The sequence below is a fragment of the Herpailurus yagouaroundi genome, unplaced genomic scaffold (assembly GCF_014898765.1).
Source record: "Herpailurus yagouaroundi ecotype Mexico unplaced genomic scaffold, PumYag 100, whole genome shotgun sequence".
In the NCBI taxonomy this organism is placed as follows: Eukaryota; Metazoa; Chordata; class Mammalia; order Carnivora; family Felidae; genus Herpailurus; species Herpailurus yagouaroundi.
This window is the reverse complement of record NW_024412391.1, coordinates 43,472,829-43,489,066: the sequence shown is the minus strand read 5'-3', so window position 1 is coordinate 43,489,066 and position 16,238 is coordinate 43,472,829. Positions and strand designations below refer to the sequence as shown.

Genomic DNA, 16,238 nt, shown 5'->3' with positions numbered 1-16,238 from the left:
GAGAGAGAGTCCTTCTATGAGCATGGAGCCTGATGCAGGGCTCTGTCTCACAAGTGTGAGATCATGACCTGAACTAAAATCAGGAGTCAGATGCTTAACTGACTGAACCACCCAGCCTCCCCGAAAAATGCATATTTTTATTTCACTTTTAAATAAGCATAGTTATTAATGGGATATATGTGGTTGTTGACCACTGTACAGCTGCTTAAACCTCAGAGTCAGATTGGACAAGCCACCTTCATTTCCTCATTCACATTGATTTTCACAAAGCACATGCTTTGTTTCATCAACTGCCAAAAACCCACCTTCTTCTCAAAGATAAGGTGTCACTGAAAGGAATGTAGCACTATCTAATGTTGAAATTGTGGGCTACCTTGAACTAGTTGTTCATGTAGTATCTGACAATTAACTTAGAAAATTAAAAATCTCCCATAGTACTCTGTGAATTTGATGTGGTGCCTTAGCAATAGAGGAACCATGTAAGCCCTTGCTACTAAGAAATACAGTATGTGGACCAACAGTATTGGATCTCCTGGGAGTTTGGTAGAGATGCAGAATCTCCAGCTTCACTCTGTACCTAGTGAGACTCAGACTGGATTTAACAAAAATCCTTTCATGATCATATGCTCAGTAGAGTTTGAGTTGCATTGGTCTAAACATCCTAAGCCCATCATTCAAGACAGGAATACATTTTCTTCCTTTAACACATATCCTACTTTTCAGTTGTTTTCATGCCTTTGTTCACTAAACTCCTTGGACTGCCTTTATTCCTTTTCCTTCTCTCTATCTCTGAAAGACTAAAGCCCACACATTCTATTGATGTGTGGTTTGTTTGCAGCTTTTCATAAGATTCCTTCACTGTGAATCCTTGAACTGAAGACAATTTTGTTGGTGAACATTTTTTTCCTGATGAGTGATTCTCAACAAGAGTCTGTGACTGAAATTATTAAAACTACATTTTGAAAGAATCAGGGCCTCTTTCCTGTCTGTCATGGTGCATTTGAGTTCTGGGTTGGTAATTGTCTTTTTTGGGTAAATACCTAATGTGTGATTACTGGATCATAGGGTGTTTCTATTTTTAATTTTTTGAGGAACCCCCATATTGTTTTCCACAGTTAGCTGCATCAACTTGTATGCCTACCAACAGTGCATGAGGAACCCTTTTTCTCCACATCCTCACCAACACTAGTTGTTTCTTGTGTTTTTGATTTTAGCCATTCTGACAGGTGTGGAAGTGATAGCTAATTATGTTTCTCATTTGCATTTCCCTGATGATGAGTGATGCTGAGCATCTTTTCATGTGTCTGTTGGCCACCTGAATGTGTTCTTTGGAGAAATGTTTGTGTCCTCTCATTTAAAAAAAAAAAAAAATTTTTTTTTAATGTTTTTTTTGGGGGGGGGGAGAGAGAGAGTCAGAGGCAGGGGACAGCAGAGAGAGATGGAGACATAGAATTGGAAGTAGGCTCCAGGTTCCGAGCTGTCAGCACAGAGCCTGACATAGGGCCCGAATTCACAAACCGTGAGATCATGACCCAAGCCAAAGTTGGATGCCCAGCCAACTGAGCTACCCAGGCGCCCCTCTTCTGCTTGTTTTTTACTTGGATTATTTGTTTTTTGGGTTGTATCAGTTCTTTATATATTTTGGATACTACCCTTCTATCAGACATGTCATTTGCAAATCTCTCAGTAGGTTGCCTTTTAGTTTTGTTTTTTTTTAGAGTGCGAGCAGGGGAGAGAGGCAAAGGGAGAGAGAATCTTTTTTTAAGTCTACTAGAAATTTTTTTATGTTTATTTTTGTAGAGAGAGAGCAGCAGAACATAAGCAGGGGAGGGCAGAGAGAGAGAGGGAGACATAGAATCCAAAGCAGGATCCAGGCTCTGAGGTGTCAGTCAGCACAGAGCCCAATGCAGGGCTTGAACTCCCAAACCATGAGACCATGACCTGAGCCGAAGTTGGACGCTTAACCGACTGAGCCACCCAGGCACCCCTATTGGTAGTTTTTTGATTACCGATTTAGTTTTATAGCTGGTTATCAGTCTGTTAAAAGTTTCTATTTTTTCTCATTTTAGTTTGGGTAGGTTATGTGTTTCTAGGAATTTATCCCTTTGTTCTAGGTTGTCCAATTTGTTGGCATGGAGTTTTTCATAATATTCTCTTAGAATTGCTTGTATTTCTGTGACGTTGGTTGTTTCTCCTCTTTCATTTGTGATTTTGAGGTTTGTTTTTTTTTTTTTTTGAGTCTGGCTAGAGGTTTATCAATTTTGTGGTTTTTAGAAAATTTTTTTTAATGTTTTTATTTATTTTTGAGACAGACAAAGACAGAGTGTGAGTGGGTTAGGGGCAGAGAGAGAGAGGGAGACACAGAAGCAGAAGCAGGCTCCAGGCTCTGAGCTGTCAGCACAGGGCTCGAACTCATGAGCTGTGAGATCATGACCTGAGCCAAAGTCGGACGCTCAACCGACTGAGCCACCCAGGCGCCCCTATTTTATGTTCTTTTGAGAACCAGCTCCTGGTTTCATTGATCTGTTCCATTTTTTTTTTTTTTCGTTTCTGTATCATTTATTTCTCTCTAATCTTTATTATTTTCTTCCTTCTGCTGGTTTCAGGTTTTTGTTTTTCTAGCTTATTTAGGTGTAAGGTTAGGTTGAGATTTTTCTTGCTTCTTGAGGCAGACCCATTATAAACTTCCTTGTTAGGACCACTTTTGCTGCATCCCAAAGATTTTGGACTGCTTTGTGGTCATTTTCATTTGTTCCCATGGAATTTTTAACTTCTTTCATTTCTTGGTTGGCCCCCCTTCATTGTTAGGAGCAGGTTATTTAACCTCTGTGTATTCTCTTTCCTGATCTTTTCTTGTGTATTGTAGTCAGAAAGGATGCCTGGTGTGATTTTGATCTTTTTTAATTTGTTGAGACCAATGTTTTGTGGCCTAATATGTGGTCTGCTCTGGAGAATGTTCCGTGTGCACTTGAAAAGAATGTATGTTCTACTGTTCCAGGATGGAATGTTCTGAATATTTAAATATTTATGTTTATATATGTTAAATCTATCTGGTCTAGTGTGGCATTCAAAGCCACTGTTAATTTTCTGTTTGGGTAATCTGTCCATTGAGGTAAGTGAGGTGTTAAGGTCTTCTACTGTTATTCCATTACTGATTAGTTAGTTCCTTTATGTTTGTTATGAACAGTTTTATGTATTTGGGTGCTCCTATATTGGGCTCATTTTTATGTCTTCTCGTTGGATTGTTGTCTCTATGAATTTGACTATTGATCCCTCATATAAGTAGAGTCATGTAGAATTTGGGTTTTTTATTACTGGCTTTTTCACTTAGCATAATATCTTCAAGATGTATCCATTTTGTGATGTGTCAGAATTTCCTTTTTGAGGCCAATTAATATTCCATTTTGTTTATCCATTTATCCATTGGTAAGACATTTGGGTTGTTGTCACTTTTTGGCTAATATAAATAAAGTTGCCATGACCATAGGTGTACAAATCTGAATTCCTCCTTCCAGTTCTTGTACATGTATACCCAGAAATGGAATTGCTGTATCAAAGGGTAATTTTATTTTTGTAATCATTTTGCATTTGAATTTTGAATTTAGTATGATTGCATTTTGAATTTAGTATGATTAATCTTATTTTATTATGATTGTCCTCTTTTATTGTCCAAGAGATTAACCCCTCTTAATACTATTTCAGACATTCAAGTTGGTTATGTACTTTAATAAGAAAACAAAGAATTACACTGTTTTTATTTTATTCTATGTTTTGAGTTACTTTTTATGTTTTAGTAATCTGTACATCCAACACGGGGCTCAAACTCACGACCCCACAATCAAGAATTGTATGCCAATCGAGCCAGCTAGGTGCCCGAAGAATTTTTTTTTTTATGATTTATTGTTGTTTTTAATGTATGTTTATTTTGAGAGAGAGCATGGGGAAGGGGCAGAGAGAGAATCCCAAGCAGACTCCTTGCTCTGCAGAGCCTGGCATGGGGCTCGATCTCATAATGGTGAGATCATGACCTGAGCTGAAATCAAGAGTTGCATGCTTAGCCAACTGAGCTACCCAGGTGTCCCCACTAAGAATTTTTTTATAGGCTAGATTTTGAGTTGGGAATCGCATGAGAAGATTTTGAGTTTCATATGGAGCTTCAGTTTACTGTAGCTTGTTTGTTTTGTTACAGAAATAGTATTGTCATGGTGAGTCTAAAGGCAGATGAACAATGTAAAGTGGTTTAGATGTTTCTGGAGATTAAAATGCTGTGAAAAATGTTAGTTTTTAATTATTTGCAGTTTTTCATAAATATCTCTCAGTTTGGTATTCCCAGTAAAATTTGCTTACGAGATTATTTTGGCAGTTTAGGTAACAGACTAGGTGCTGGTATTTTAATGCCTATTCACAAATTGTTTTTGCATTGACAACTTTCAGTACTAAACTGTTGATTATTTTAGCAGCTTGGGGAAGGAATCTTTCTCAAATACGTGATTCTCTGCCTTCCTAAAGAATACCTAATCTCACCTTGATGATTCAAGTTTATTAATTGAAACATCAACAGTAAACAGTGTGTTCATGTTCTGTTACTAAAGCTGTGTGATCCACTACTGAAATGTTATTGGATGTTTTGAGTTGTCTGCTTTTCTTTTTACTGGTAGCCATTTTTTTGTTGTTGACAGTGGGCCTGCCTGAATAGCCTTACTTCCCAAACTAATTTGTTATATGTAATCTAGTATGGTTTTGGAAACTAATTAACCAGGCTTGATGAGTAAAATAGAATAAATGCATTTGTGAGTGAAAATGTCATTTTCCATGTCAGGATCATAAGACTTGGTATGAATTGGCTACTCAGAGAACTTACAACCTATTTTCTGGTTTTGAATTACTGAGTAGGTGATTTTTCTTAGTTCATGAGCTCTTATGTCTCATTATAACATCAGAATTCTACTCTTGAATCCCTTTCCCCTTTTATTAGGTAATAGGTGGTTAGAAGATACAGAATAATAGGGTTATCATTGCCAAATTACATATGGCTTTAGAAAGTATAAAGGTAAGAAAAAAAAGGTATGCGTTGCTTCGCACCCTTCTACCTGATGTTGAACGTGTCAGATTAGGTTGGTCTAAGTCCAGCACTTGAGCAACAGACTCTGTTGTTAGCTGGTTCATGGGAGCAGTGAATTGGTATAGGCTCTAAGTTATTCCAAAACCGGGAAAAAAGGTTATGAGATTTTTGGTTCCATTATATTTTTGATCCTTAGAAAGTTGAGTTTTATTAGAAGTATCTGTCATCAAGAATTTTGATAGTGGAGCTTCAAGACCTTTCCTTTTTTCTTTTCCATTATTTTCTTAGACAGTATTTGAAAATAGGTTTTATGCTTTTTTCCGAGATAATTGGGAAAATTGTGTTCATTATCATTTTATATGTACTTCTTTAAGCAGATTCATTGTTCAAATATTGCTGGAAGCCCTAATTTAGGAAGCCCTAAATCTGGCAGCTAATGTGGCACAGAATTAAAATTTATTGTCCTAAATACTAGGGTTAGCAGATTCAACTACTGTATCATTTTACTGTACCTACAGATTTAAAAGCTGTCTAGATTTTAGTTACTTGAAGACTTAATATTCTTGAAGTATATTCCCCAATTTCTCAGTCCCTCATTAGGTTATATCTATTTTGTTTTTGTGCAGTGAGCAGTTTCCTCTTGACTGTGACCACCAGGGGATTGAAAAGCATGTGCATGATCAGAATGTTTTAAATTTTGACTCCTTTTTATTGTGAGTTAGTAATACAGTTTAGCAGTTAAAGAAAAAATCACCTCAAATAGGCCACTATGGAGACCACAAAGTATCACTTCCATGCACCCTCTACCACACTTTTCTGACCAATAGCTACTTTGAGTTTGGGTCAAGGTCGATCTTCAGCTTATCAGTAAATGTAACCTCTTAATCTTACTGAAGATTAAAACTTGTTTTTCTGTGTTGGTATCTATTTCCTAGTTTGAAAACTATGAATAAAGGAAACAGGGATTATCTTAATGTTACCACACTGAAAAAATATGTACATAGTGTAGTATTTAACAGGGAATCATATGTAAACAAAAATATTTTCTCATGTGATGAATATGAAAAAAAAAAAAAAAAAGATCTCCCTTACCCTTTCTTGGACTGTTTCGGAAGCAATAATCAGAGTAATAGCCAGGTAACCTCTCCTACCTCCCACTTGTGATAAAAGAACTCAGTTTGTCTTTTGTTTCCTTAGAATTTCACACTGTATACACTTTGTTGCTACCTTTTCCCATGACAGACTCAAGTGCTTAGCCCATTTGTAGTGGCTCTGGAACAAGCATAACTACCCGGCAATATAAGGACTTTCATCAGTGCCTGGTATACCTGTTTACGTATTGTTCATGACATGAGAGCAGTCAGCAGCTGCTCAGAGGAAGAAAGCACATGGGCACTTTATGGCGAGGTGGTTGGCTTTTGATGTGACGTGAGTCTATATTTAGCTGTTGATGTAGCTCATGCAGATCTCGAAAAAGTGACCACAGGGATGTGGGCATGGAAATCCAAGCCAGCATTTGCTTTGATTCAAACTCAGATTTACAGGTTTTTAGCAGTTTTCCTTGGCAATCTGTCAGACACTTAATACTGAATTTCCTTCTTTCACAACAGAGTTATGAGGCCTGTAGTTTGGTACATTCTTTGCTTTATCATAGTTTTCCAGTTTGATTTGCCTGTGTGTGTGCCCCCAAGAACATACACATGCAAAGTCGTATTCTACTAGTTTTCCTTGATAATTTCTGTGTATCATGTGATGGGATGTAGGTTACAAATTCATTGAATAATAGGAAACAAAGCAATCTTAAAATTTTTATGAAAGTGGTGATCTAGTCTCGTGTATGGAACAATAAAAAGTCAAAAGGTTACCTACACGTAATAGGTTTAAAAAAGTTTATGGATCCGTACTTTACATACAGGTGTGGTACATTCTTCCACTAAATACTGCTTTTATTTCACGAAGACTTAGTCCATACTGAATGCTTTTAATGTTTATTTTGGGGGGGGGGGGGCGGGCACGGGCGAGGGGCAGAGAGAGAGGGAGACACAGAATCTGAACGGGCTCCAAGCTGTCAGCACAGAGCCCGACGCAGGGCTCGAACCCACAAACTGTGAGATCATGACCTAAGTTGTGAGATCATGACCTAAGCTGAAGTTGGATGCTTAACCGACTGAGCTACCCAGGCGCCCCATGGTGAATGCTTTTAAAATTGACTTTTAAACCTTTATGTGAAAACTAATTGGTAACGGAAGTAAAATTTTAAAAAGTATAATCTTGATTCCTTTGTACTGTGCTTGAATTAAAGAGCATTCGGTTTCTCTCTTCTCAAAAGTTGCAAAATTATGTTTTGCCTAGGAAGATGAACATGTGCCCACTGCTCCCGATCCTCCAAGTGAGCATTTACGTGGGCATGGAACAGGCTTCTGCTTTGATTCCAGGTAATTTTTCTTTCCCTTGTGTAGAGCTTGGATTATGTAGATGAGTGGTTCTCAAAGTATGGTCCCTAGAAACTTGTTAGAAATGTCTATGATCGGGGCTGTACCTGGACCTTCTCAACCCAAAACTCTTGGTGTGGGTCCCAGGAGTATGTGTTTTAACATGCCTTCCTGGTGATTCGGATGCATGCAATCCTTTAAGAAGCAGTGCTCATGAATACTCGTAGTGGTCAAACTGAATGAATACTGTAGGCACATTATAAGTTCTGTTAATCTTTAGAGTTTTACAAAAGGCATTTTCTGTTAAAAATTGAGGAATTCTTGTCACTGAGCTTCATTTTACATAATGTGATTGCATTTTGGGGCTTTTAATGGAAAAGTCTAATTGTAAAACTCCATTGAGAGGCTTTAACAGTGGTTTATTACATAATTGTCAATAGCAAGCGTTTAGAAGCAGAGGTTTCTGAAGTGAAGACTTTCAAGGTAAGTTTAGTGTGAAATATCGGCTTACGTAGATAAATGTAACATCTATCCTGAAGATTATTGCTGTTTAGAAATTTTACTTTTTGGAAATAGTAATTCTTTCATTTTTCTGTTTCTTCAAGCTTTGATGTTCACAAGAAGTGTCCCCTCTGTGAATTAATGTTCCCTCCCAACTATGATCAGAGCAAATTTGAAGAACATGTTGAAAGTCACTGGAAGGTGTGCCCAATGTGCAGCGAGCAGTTCCCTCCTGACTATGACCAGCAGGGCTTTGAAAGGCACGTGCAGACCCATTTTGATCAGAATGTTTTAAATTTTGACTAGTCACTTTTTATTATGAGTTAGCAATATAGTTTAACAATTTAAAAAAATCACCTCCAATAGACCACTATGGAGACCACAAGGTATCCCTTCCACGTACCCTCTACCACACTTTTCTGAACAAGCGCTGCTTTGGAGTTTTGTGTTACTAGGGTCAATCTTCAGCTTATCAATAAATATAATTGTAACCCCTGTTAATCTTACAGCTTAAGAAAACTTTGTGTTTGTATCTTTATTTATTCCCCAGTTTGCAGAACTATATGAATAAAGGAAATGGACTGTTTTAATGTTACCACACTGAATATATATGTGGAGTGTGTGACTTAGCATAATATTTACAAGTTTCTGTTGACCTTGTTGATTGAGCATGACTACTAAATATTATGTAATAAAAATAATTTATCATAAGTGTGGCAAAATAATTATTTGAATACAGAAACTTCCATAATTTAACCCATGAAAGGATTTTTTTTAACTTTCTTTAAAAATGGAGCTGCATGTAGAATCAGCTCACATGCTTGCAGTATAGCAAATACTTTTTGATATTTGAAATGTTTGCTTTAGGAATAGAAGGCATATTTTGCTAATTTTATGACCAAAACATTTTAGAATGACTTGAGTGATTATTTTTAAGCCATCTTGAAGTTGTATTTCTGTCTAATGGGAAAATGGAACAAATACACCAGTGCAGTTGTTTCCTAACTGTTTCATAGAAAGGATCTACTAAACAGTGGTGTTTGTGGCATAAAATCACAGAAAGTGTATCCATAACTTTTCCACATTTTCCTGATGGAGAATTTTGAAAGAAGATTCTAAGTGATTGAAAATGTGATGTATAAATGCAAATCAATGTGTTCATTGTGTCTCTATGTAGTCTCATTAACATTAAAGAGGACACATTTTTGGAGATGTGTAATTTCATTGTCAAATTTATTTACGATAGCTTTTCATTAAGTGTAAACATCATTAACTTTTTTTTTTTTTTTGGTCTGGGCTGTTAAGTTTCCAAACAGTGTTTCTCTTAAAATATGAATGGTAAGAATTTACTGTGATTTTGCTTCTTTTGTAGTTATCAAAATGTTTAAGCTTAAGCAAGGTAGCTGGGATGTTAACCTTATAATCGGCGTGGTGGCATTTCGGTGTGCTGTGTGTGAACTGCATTCACATCGTGTTGCTTGTGTTGGTTTCTGAAAGCCGAAGTTGGAATCCTTGAAAAAGAATTGGGAGTGCAGGGCAAGACGGGCTGTGGCAGACTAGCAGGCAGCAGTAGCCGAGATGCCCCCGGCTCACCTTCCCGGGAGGCGGACGTGCGGGTAAAACACGTTCAGTGGGGGTAGTCTCACGCCGCGTCCGTTCGTTACGGAGCAAGCCAACCTACGAGTATCCTCCCCGTGTTAGGGTGGTAAGGGACACTACTGAAAATACAGAGCCCTGTTTGTTTTGGGTCAGAGGCAGTTTATTTTAAATGATTTCATTTACATTTATAAGCAGCTTTTCTTGACAGCAATTTTGATTAAGTTGCCTTCAGTTCTAAAACAAACCTCTGTTGCTTTCAAACTTAATGTGCTCTGTCCCCAACAAAACATATGAAAATATAATTTAAAGCACAGTTTTCACAGACACAGTACGATACATTCACTATACACGGTATAACAAAATATTCCCATCCTTACCTGTTTAGTAATACTGTCACAAGGAATAAGTAAATAGAAATTGAATTTGTTTTATAGTTGAAAGAAATTTAACATGCACAATGACTATTTTATGACTGTTTAGCTGTTGAACTACTGATCCAGCCTACATTTCTTGCACTAGAAGGAGCAAAGCTAAATAATGATTGCTGGCCTAAAAAAATTTTGGTCAATTATAGGTAGATATGAAGTATCCAAGCAGGGCCTTCTTATGCACCAACTAGTTGCTTCTCATTGTCTGGATCACCCTTTTTCAACCTAGAACACTATATTCAGGACCAAGACCACTCTTCAGAGATCTGAGGAAATTTTTCGAGGGCAGTGTCTTTAGAAATACTTTAAAATCCCTCATTATGAGGGATCGACAACTGAAGAATATAGAAGCTTACCCATCTGGCCAGTCATCCTTTCAGACTGTGTGAAGAATTGAGGAGGGACACCTGCTTCCCAGCTGTAAGACTTTCATCAAATGGGAACATGGAAAGTTATTTTGTAAGCAGTTCGAGTTTGCTTTTCACCAGTTTTGTGGGCAGTTAGCCATCTCAGAGCAATTTTTATTGCATAATGAGGCAGTTGGTAAACTCTTGCATGTTTAAGGAATAGCACTTGGGAGAAAAGAACACTCAAGGCATGATGGTATTGTTGGTGAGAAAAACTTCAGGAATGGTCCAGACGTAGGTCACTCTAATGGGTCATATTAGTCACTCTCTGACCACCTGCCACAAGAAGCACTTAATTGTCAATAAGGCTCAATTTCGTGTTTCGGCAAAATGTTTTATAAAGCTAAACAGACGTTGCCAATGGGAACACAGACCTCTACAATGTGATGGGAAAAGTGCCTTCAAAAAAAAAGTCTAAAAACACAGTGAGCGTGAAGAAGAGGCAGTTGGGGGGTGGCGTGGGGGGATCTTACCAAAAATGTTCTCTTTGAAACGTGCTTGTAATTTTCTTATTTGCAACCCATAGGTTTGTTAGGGCAGTGGTTGCAAGAATTGGCAACACATAAAACATTAAATCTGTTGGCAATAGAGAACTACAAAGTGCTTTAAAACTTCACCTAAAGATGAAGATAGAACTAAATTTCACACACACAAAATTTGCACTTAAGTATTTCAAAGTGTTTTCTAACAGATTTCAGGGAAAAGTATTTCACTAAACTGGTATCTTGGTCCACAAATATCAACAGGCATTAACTGAATCCCTTGCACCCAGCAGGCACTCCATGAATGTGTGTGAAATTAATGAGTGAACTGAATAGACTATTTTGTACAAAAATGCCATTTATAACACAAATGACTGGTAAGTCAGATGGCAAGATTTTCAGCTTTTTAAGGGGCAGAAGGATTTGCAAGATAATATAAAACACAGAAAGCACACCTTTTACGTATGTTATTTAAATATGAAAATACTTTTAGCATATTATGTTAAACATTCTTATTTATATTTCCATTACCTAAAGTCTTTCTACTCACAAATACTAACTCCATTATGTAAGGCATGGTAACCAGTCTGATAATGAAGGTATTATTTTGGTTTTGAACATAGTGAGTTGATGTGTTGAAAAACTTCAATCACATTACAATCTTGGGGGAAAAAAAAATCTCAGTGCCAGCCCCTCCTCCCCCCAGTTGATATCACTGCAATACAACCTAATAATATGCAACATGCCCTCAATCTTATTTTCTTTTGGGGGAAATGTGCTGAAGAACCTAGAGCTTTTTCTGTTTAGCACCTTATATCAAAGTAATGAAAATGGGTATGATGATGACATGTGCAAATGTACAAAATCATTAACTCTACAAAGATACATCATTCCAAAATTACAGAAAAGTTTTAAAGCATGCATTTAATTCTTTAAAGGGTTGCTGAATGCTTCCCCTGCAAAAAGGTGGCTGTTTTCAAAATCAGCAACTGCTGGTGAGGGTTTCTTGGCACAGTTGGGGACCAGCATGTTATTGCTGCATCTTCCTGATAATCTCAGCCGACACCGGGGGGTGGAAATTGATTGTGTGGTGCCGCAGGCCCTGAGCTGTCTTGTAACTCTTACCACAACGACATTTGAATGGTTTGCGGACGCGGATCTGTGTTCTGTGACCATTCTTAGCGTGGTACTTTATGCCATTCACATTCTGTGGAGAAGACAAAACGTCACCGATTAGATGCAACCAAGATGTCAGACTGGGGAAAACCTCGGTGTGGGTCTGGATTACAATGGACGTCTCCTGGATGGCAGGTGTGTACAGGGTAGGCTTTGCCTGAGCTCTAGTGCCAGCAGCCTGATGTGATCGTGGGCCGTGCAGAGTGGGTCATTTACTCTGACAAATTTTACACAGACTATGTATTCGAGACTGTAGAAGGAAGCACAGTGAGTTCCTCTGCCTAGAACTGTACTTCCTTTCTGGATCATTTTTTCCATTTGGAAGAGCATTAACAACAAACAGTCATCTAAACATAGCCTCAGGATGACCAAAAAACTGTCTTTCGAAAGAAGACACAGGGCAATAGAGTTCAAGATCTATATAAATCCCTGATGCGGAAACTCACCTCAGTGTTTTGCTTCCAGACGGCTGGAATAACCTACCTTACCTGGAATTTTCGTCCATTTTCTACTTTGCATTAAGGCAGGGTCTCGGCCCCAAATCTTGCCCCAAATCATGCCGTGACACAGTTGTGTGTGTTAAATAAGCACCCGTGGACAGACTGAACATTTATGTGCTGCATTCCAAACATAGGTTATGGAAGTCTCAACAATGTAAGAGTTCCAAAGTTCAAGCTGGCGTGCACATTCTGGATTTCTACTAAGATTCCATGCTTTGAATCACTCTACGGACTTAATTTACTATTGCTCAGTCCCAATTAAGTGGTGAGAAAACGGGCATTGAGTGATGAAAGATTTAAGTAAAAATAAATGGCCTAAAAAAATTAGATGATTAGGTGATATTAGAGCATAGGTTCTCAACTCCCAGGTCTGCTACTGCCAGATTTGGGAGTAAGGGAGGACACAAGAGCGAGCTTGAAACAAAGACGGGAGAACAGGTCGTCAGAAGAGTGGGCCGTTTCCTAAAGTATCACATGAATCTGATTCCACTGAGCCTAGTCCTAAACCCAACTCGGATTCCAACATAGCAGTCTTGAACTTTACTCATAAGATGCCCTTCCTGAGCCCCCAGGTACAGGGACAGCCTGCTGTTCCATGGGCATCTAGGACAGTGCCTGGCCCGTAGTAGCTGCTCCATAAGCATCTGTGAGTGGCGAATTTGTTAGAACGTGGTTCACTATTCTGGAATAAGTTGAGTTGCCATTAAAATGGGTTCAGTGATGACTATTACTATTTACATTCCCCTCTTAGAGATCCATAATGCACATTATCCTGCTTGACTTAGTTGAACCCAGGGGTGCCAAACAGCAATCAGTTGGCTGTGTTCAGAGCCTGACGGTACTCAGACCCGAATAAATACAATATGTGACATGTGCCCTTGATATAAAAACTAACTTTCAGTTCCCCGCAGGCCTTGATACTCTACATAAAGGAGAGGATGAAATCACTTGGGGATTTGATAAGGAAGAAAAATTAAACGAGCTGGGGTTGGAGGGGGTGGTGATGTTAGAGTGGAAAGTAAAGCCACCTGTAGCAGCGTGGTGACACCAACCAGCCTGAGAGCTGAAATGGAAATCACTCCCCCACTGGACTCCGCATGGCCGCAAATACAACGTCCAGGATGAGTCAGGTGGGAGTCACATCTTTAAAGTCCCTTTATTAAAGCAATCTGTGTCGAGGGTAGGTAATTGTACAAATGTAGAAAATGCAAAGGAACATAAAAAAAGAACAGGTTAATCACTACTGAACATCTGAGCTACCTCCTTCCAGCATTTTCCCCACGAGAGATCTATCATAGGAGATTGGAGTCTCCCATCATTATGTATTTTTTTTGAAAGAAGGATTTTGAGGGCATCATTTTATTCCATTGCCCTACTGTTAGAAATTTAGTGTTTCCTAAATTTGTGCTGTCATAGTGTGATGAACATCCTTGTATATCAATCTCTGCATCCCTGACGATGTGCTTGGGATGCATTTCTAGGAGACTATGGAGCTAAGAACATGGACTTTTTTTTTTTCTTTCTTTCTTTCTTTCTTTCTTTCTTTCTTTCTTTCTTTCTTTTTTTTTTTTTTGAAGTTCTGATTATTTACTGCCAAGTTGCTTTCTGGAAAGGTTGCCTGTTATACCCCCACCAGGGCTTCTGATGGGACAGTTAGGAGAGGGAAGGAGATTTAGATCCGCTGAGGGAGAGAAGGGCTGATGTGGCCTTCCTGGAAACCTCGAGCTCACACCTGCCTGGCTGTGTATCTGGACATTAGAGGCCGCCTTCACGCTTTCTTCACGATGCTGAAACCACTAAAGTTCTCCATGTAGCAGAGGGACCCTTCCAGAGAAAGTGCAGGGGACAGCTTGTTCTGTTGCCTATTTCTTAAAAATACCCTTAATTCTAACAACTCTAATATTTAAACTTATCAAAGGCAAAAAAACCTCAAAGCACCACAGCCCATCTTTTAAAGCCATTCCCAGTTACAAGCTTGGGGAGTCCTCTCTCTCTTGCCTGCAGTCAGAAGAAGAGTGTGGGTTGCACCAAGGTGGATGGGATCAGTTATTCCAGGCCTGAAACGTGTCTGGGACAAATCCAAAATCACGTTACTGCTCTGGGGTCCTGGTGGTTGGCTGGGGGCGGGGAGGGGCGTGGTCTTCTTCCCCATACATTTTGCCTCTGCTCCTTTATCCTCAGAGTATCTACTTGTCCAAGCCCTGTGATCGATGCTGAAGGGTCTATGAGCTGTGTGGACCCTTGGGGTGAAAAGCTAGTAAGTGCTCTCTCCAGTGGTATGAACAGAGCGAGCGGAAAGGTCAGGGGATCGAACTCCAGTTGGGGAATGAGCGCCGGGAAACTTGGTACGGCCTCCCCCAGAGGAGGTGGCATTTGAGCCGTGCCTTGAGAAGTGAGGGGAATTCAGATGAGAAGTGCTGATGGAGAGAGGAGGGAAAGGGAGCACCCCAGGCAAAGGGATTCATCCGGGAAACAACATGGAGACTCGGCTGTCCTGCCGGGCCCCTCTCCCTTGCCCAGCTCAGCATGAAGCCTAGAAAGTTAGGAACGTCACCTCTCTGTTCTGCAAATGCTGGGAAGTGGCGAGAAGCACTGATCTGGGGGTCGGTGCCCAAGCGGCTAACGGGTTAGAGACTCCCTGCCAACAGCGGACGAGTCTGAAGAGAGCCCTGGGAATGAACAACAAGATGGCACCACTTCTGGATTCTGCCTGACGCCACAGCACAGCCGCTCATTAAACCTTCCTCAAGCCAATACCCAATCCGCCCGTCGCGCAGTAAATAAGAGGCAGGAATTACACCAGAGCTCACCACTGCCCTGCGGCCGGTAACTTCCCAGCAGAAAGAGGCAAACCGAAGCTTGAAAGGAGTATGACCACGCTTCCTCAAGCACTCGGTTAGAAGCAGTTACGTGTTTGCTCTTGGCCCACGTAGCATTGCTTGGGATTCTGGTCCAGAAAAGGAAACTCACACCTTCCCTCATGGAAATCAGGACCACTAATTGCCACCCGGGGTCATCTGTCAGCCGGAGGTACTGAGTCAGGCAGCCTCCGCAGCCCAAGCTTCACTCAATTTTCTTTTGGCCTTACGTGCAGAAAGAACACTCAAGTCCCCAACCACCCAGATGCAGACAACTGCAGGAGGAATTGCTGGAAACCCAAGAGAAAAATTACAGCAAAAGAATAGTGGTAGGAAAACAAGTAAGGTGGGGAGGTGGGGGGAGGCTGTGGAGAAGGAACGAAGGGGGCAGGGAAGCCTGGAGAGAGGGGCATCTGGAAAGCAGGCAGGACTCAATGAGCGAATTCTCGGTCTAGCTTTGTCCACTTTGAAATCAATAGAGAAGGAAAACTCTCTGTCTGCCACGCGAGAGCTACCCTCTGGAAAAATGGGCCTGACAATCCCTTGGCTTTCTGGCCTCCCGAGGTAACAGCCTCCTGGCCTTTCCTACTCTGCCTTCCATGCCTCTGACGTAGAAAATGTGTGTCCGGGGGTGCCTGGATGGCTCAGTCGGCTAAGCGTCCGACTTCGGCTCAGGTCACGATCTCGCGGTCCGCGAGTTCGAGCTCCGCGTCGGGCTCTGTGCGGACGGCTCAGAGCCTGGAGCCTGTTTCAGATTCTGTGTCCCCCTCTTTCTCTGACCCTCCCCTGTTCA

General features: G+C 40.1%; 2 protein-coding genes across 3 annotated transcripts in view; one reads left to right on the top strand and one right to left on the bottom strand.

The window, feature by feature from the left end:
- Positions 1-9,214, top strand: part of TAX1BP1 (Tax1 binding protein 1) — a 90,305-nt gene extending 81,091 nt beyond the window's left edge. For both annotated transcript variants that reach the window (XM_040472377.1, XM_040472376.1), the window contains exons 17-18: positions 7,415-7,497; positions 8,100-9,214. In XM_040472377.1, coding sequence (XP_040328311.1) covers positions 7,415-7,497; positions 8,100-8,301 — 285 coding nt within the window. In that variant the 3' untranslated portion in view covers positions 8,302-9,214. The remainder of the gene's footprint in view (positions 1-7,414; positions 7,498-8,099) is intronic.
- Positions 9,215-9,732: 518 nt separating this feature from the next.
- Positions 9,733-16,238, bottom strand: part of JAZF1 (JAZF zinc finger 1) — a 357,655-nt gene continuing 351,149 nt past the window's right edge. Inside the window, exon 5 of the mRNA XM_040472378.1 lies at positions 9,733-12,118. Within this exon, the coding sequence (XP_040328312.1) occupies positions 11,942-12,118 (177 nt within the window). The 3' untranslated portion in view covers positions 9,733-11,941. The remainder of the gene's footprint in view (positions 12,119-16,238) is intronic.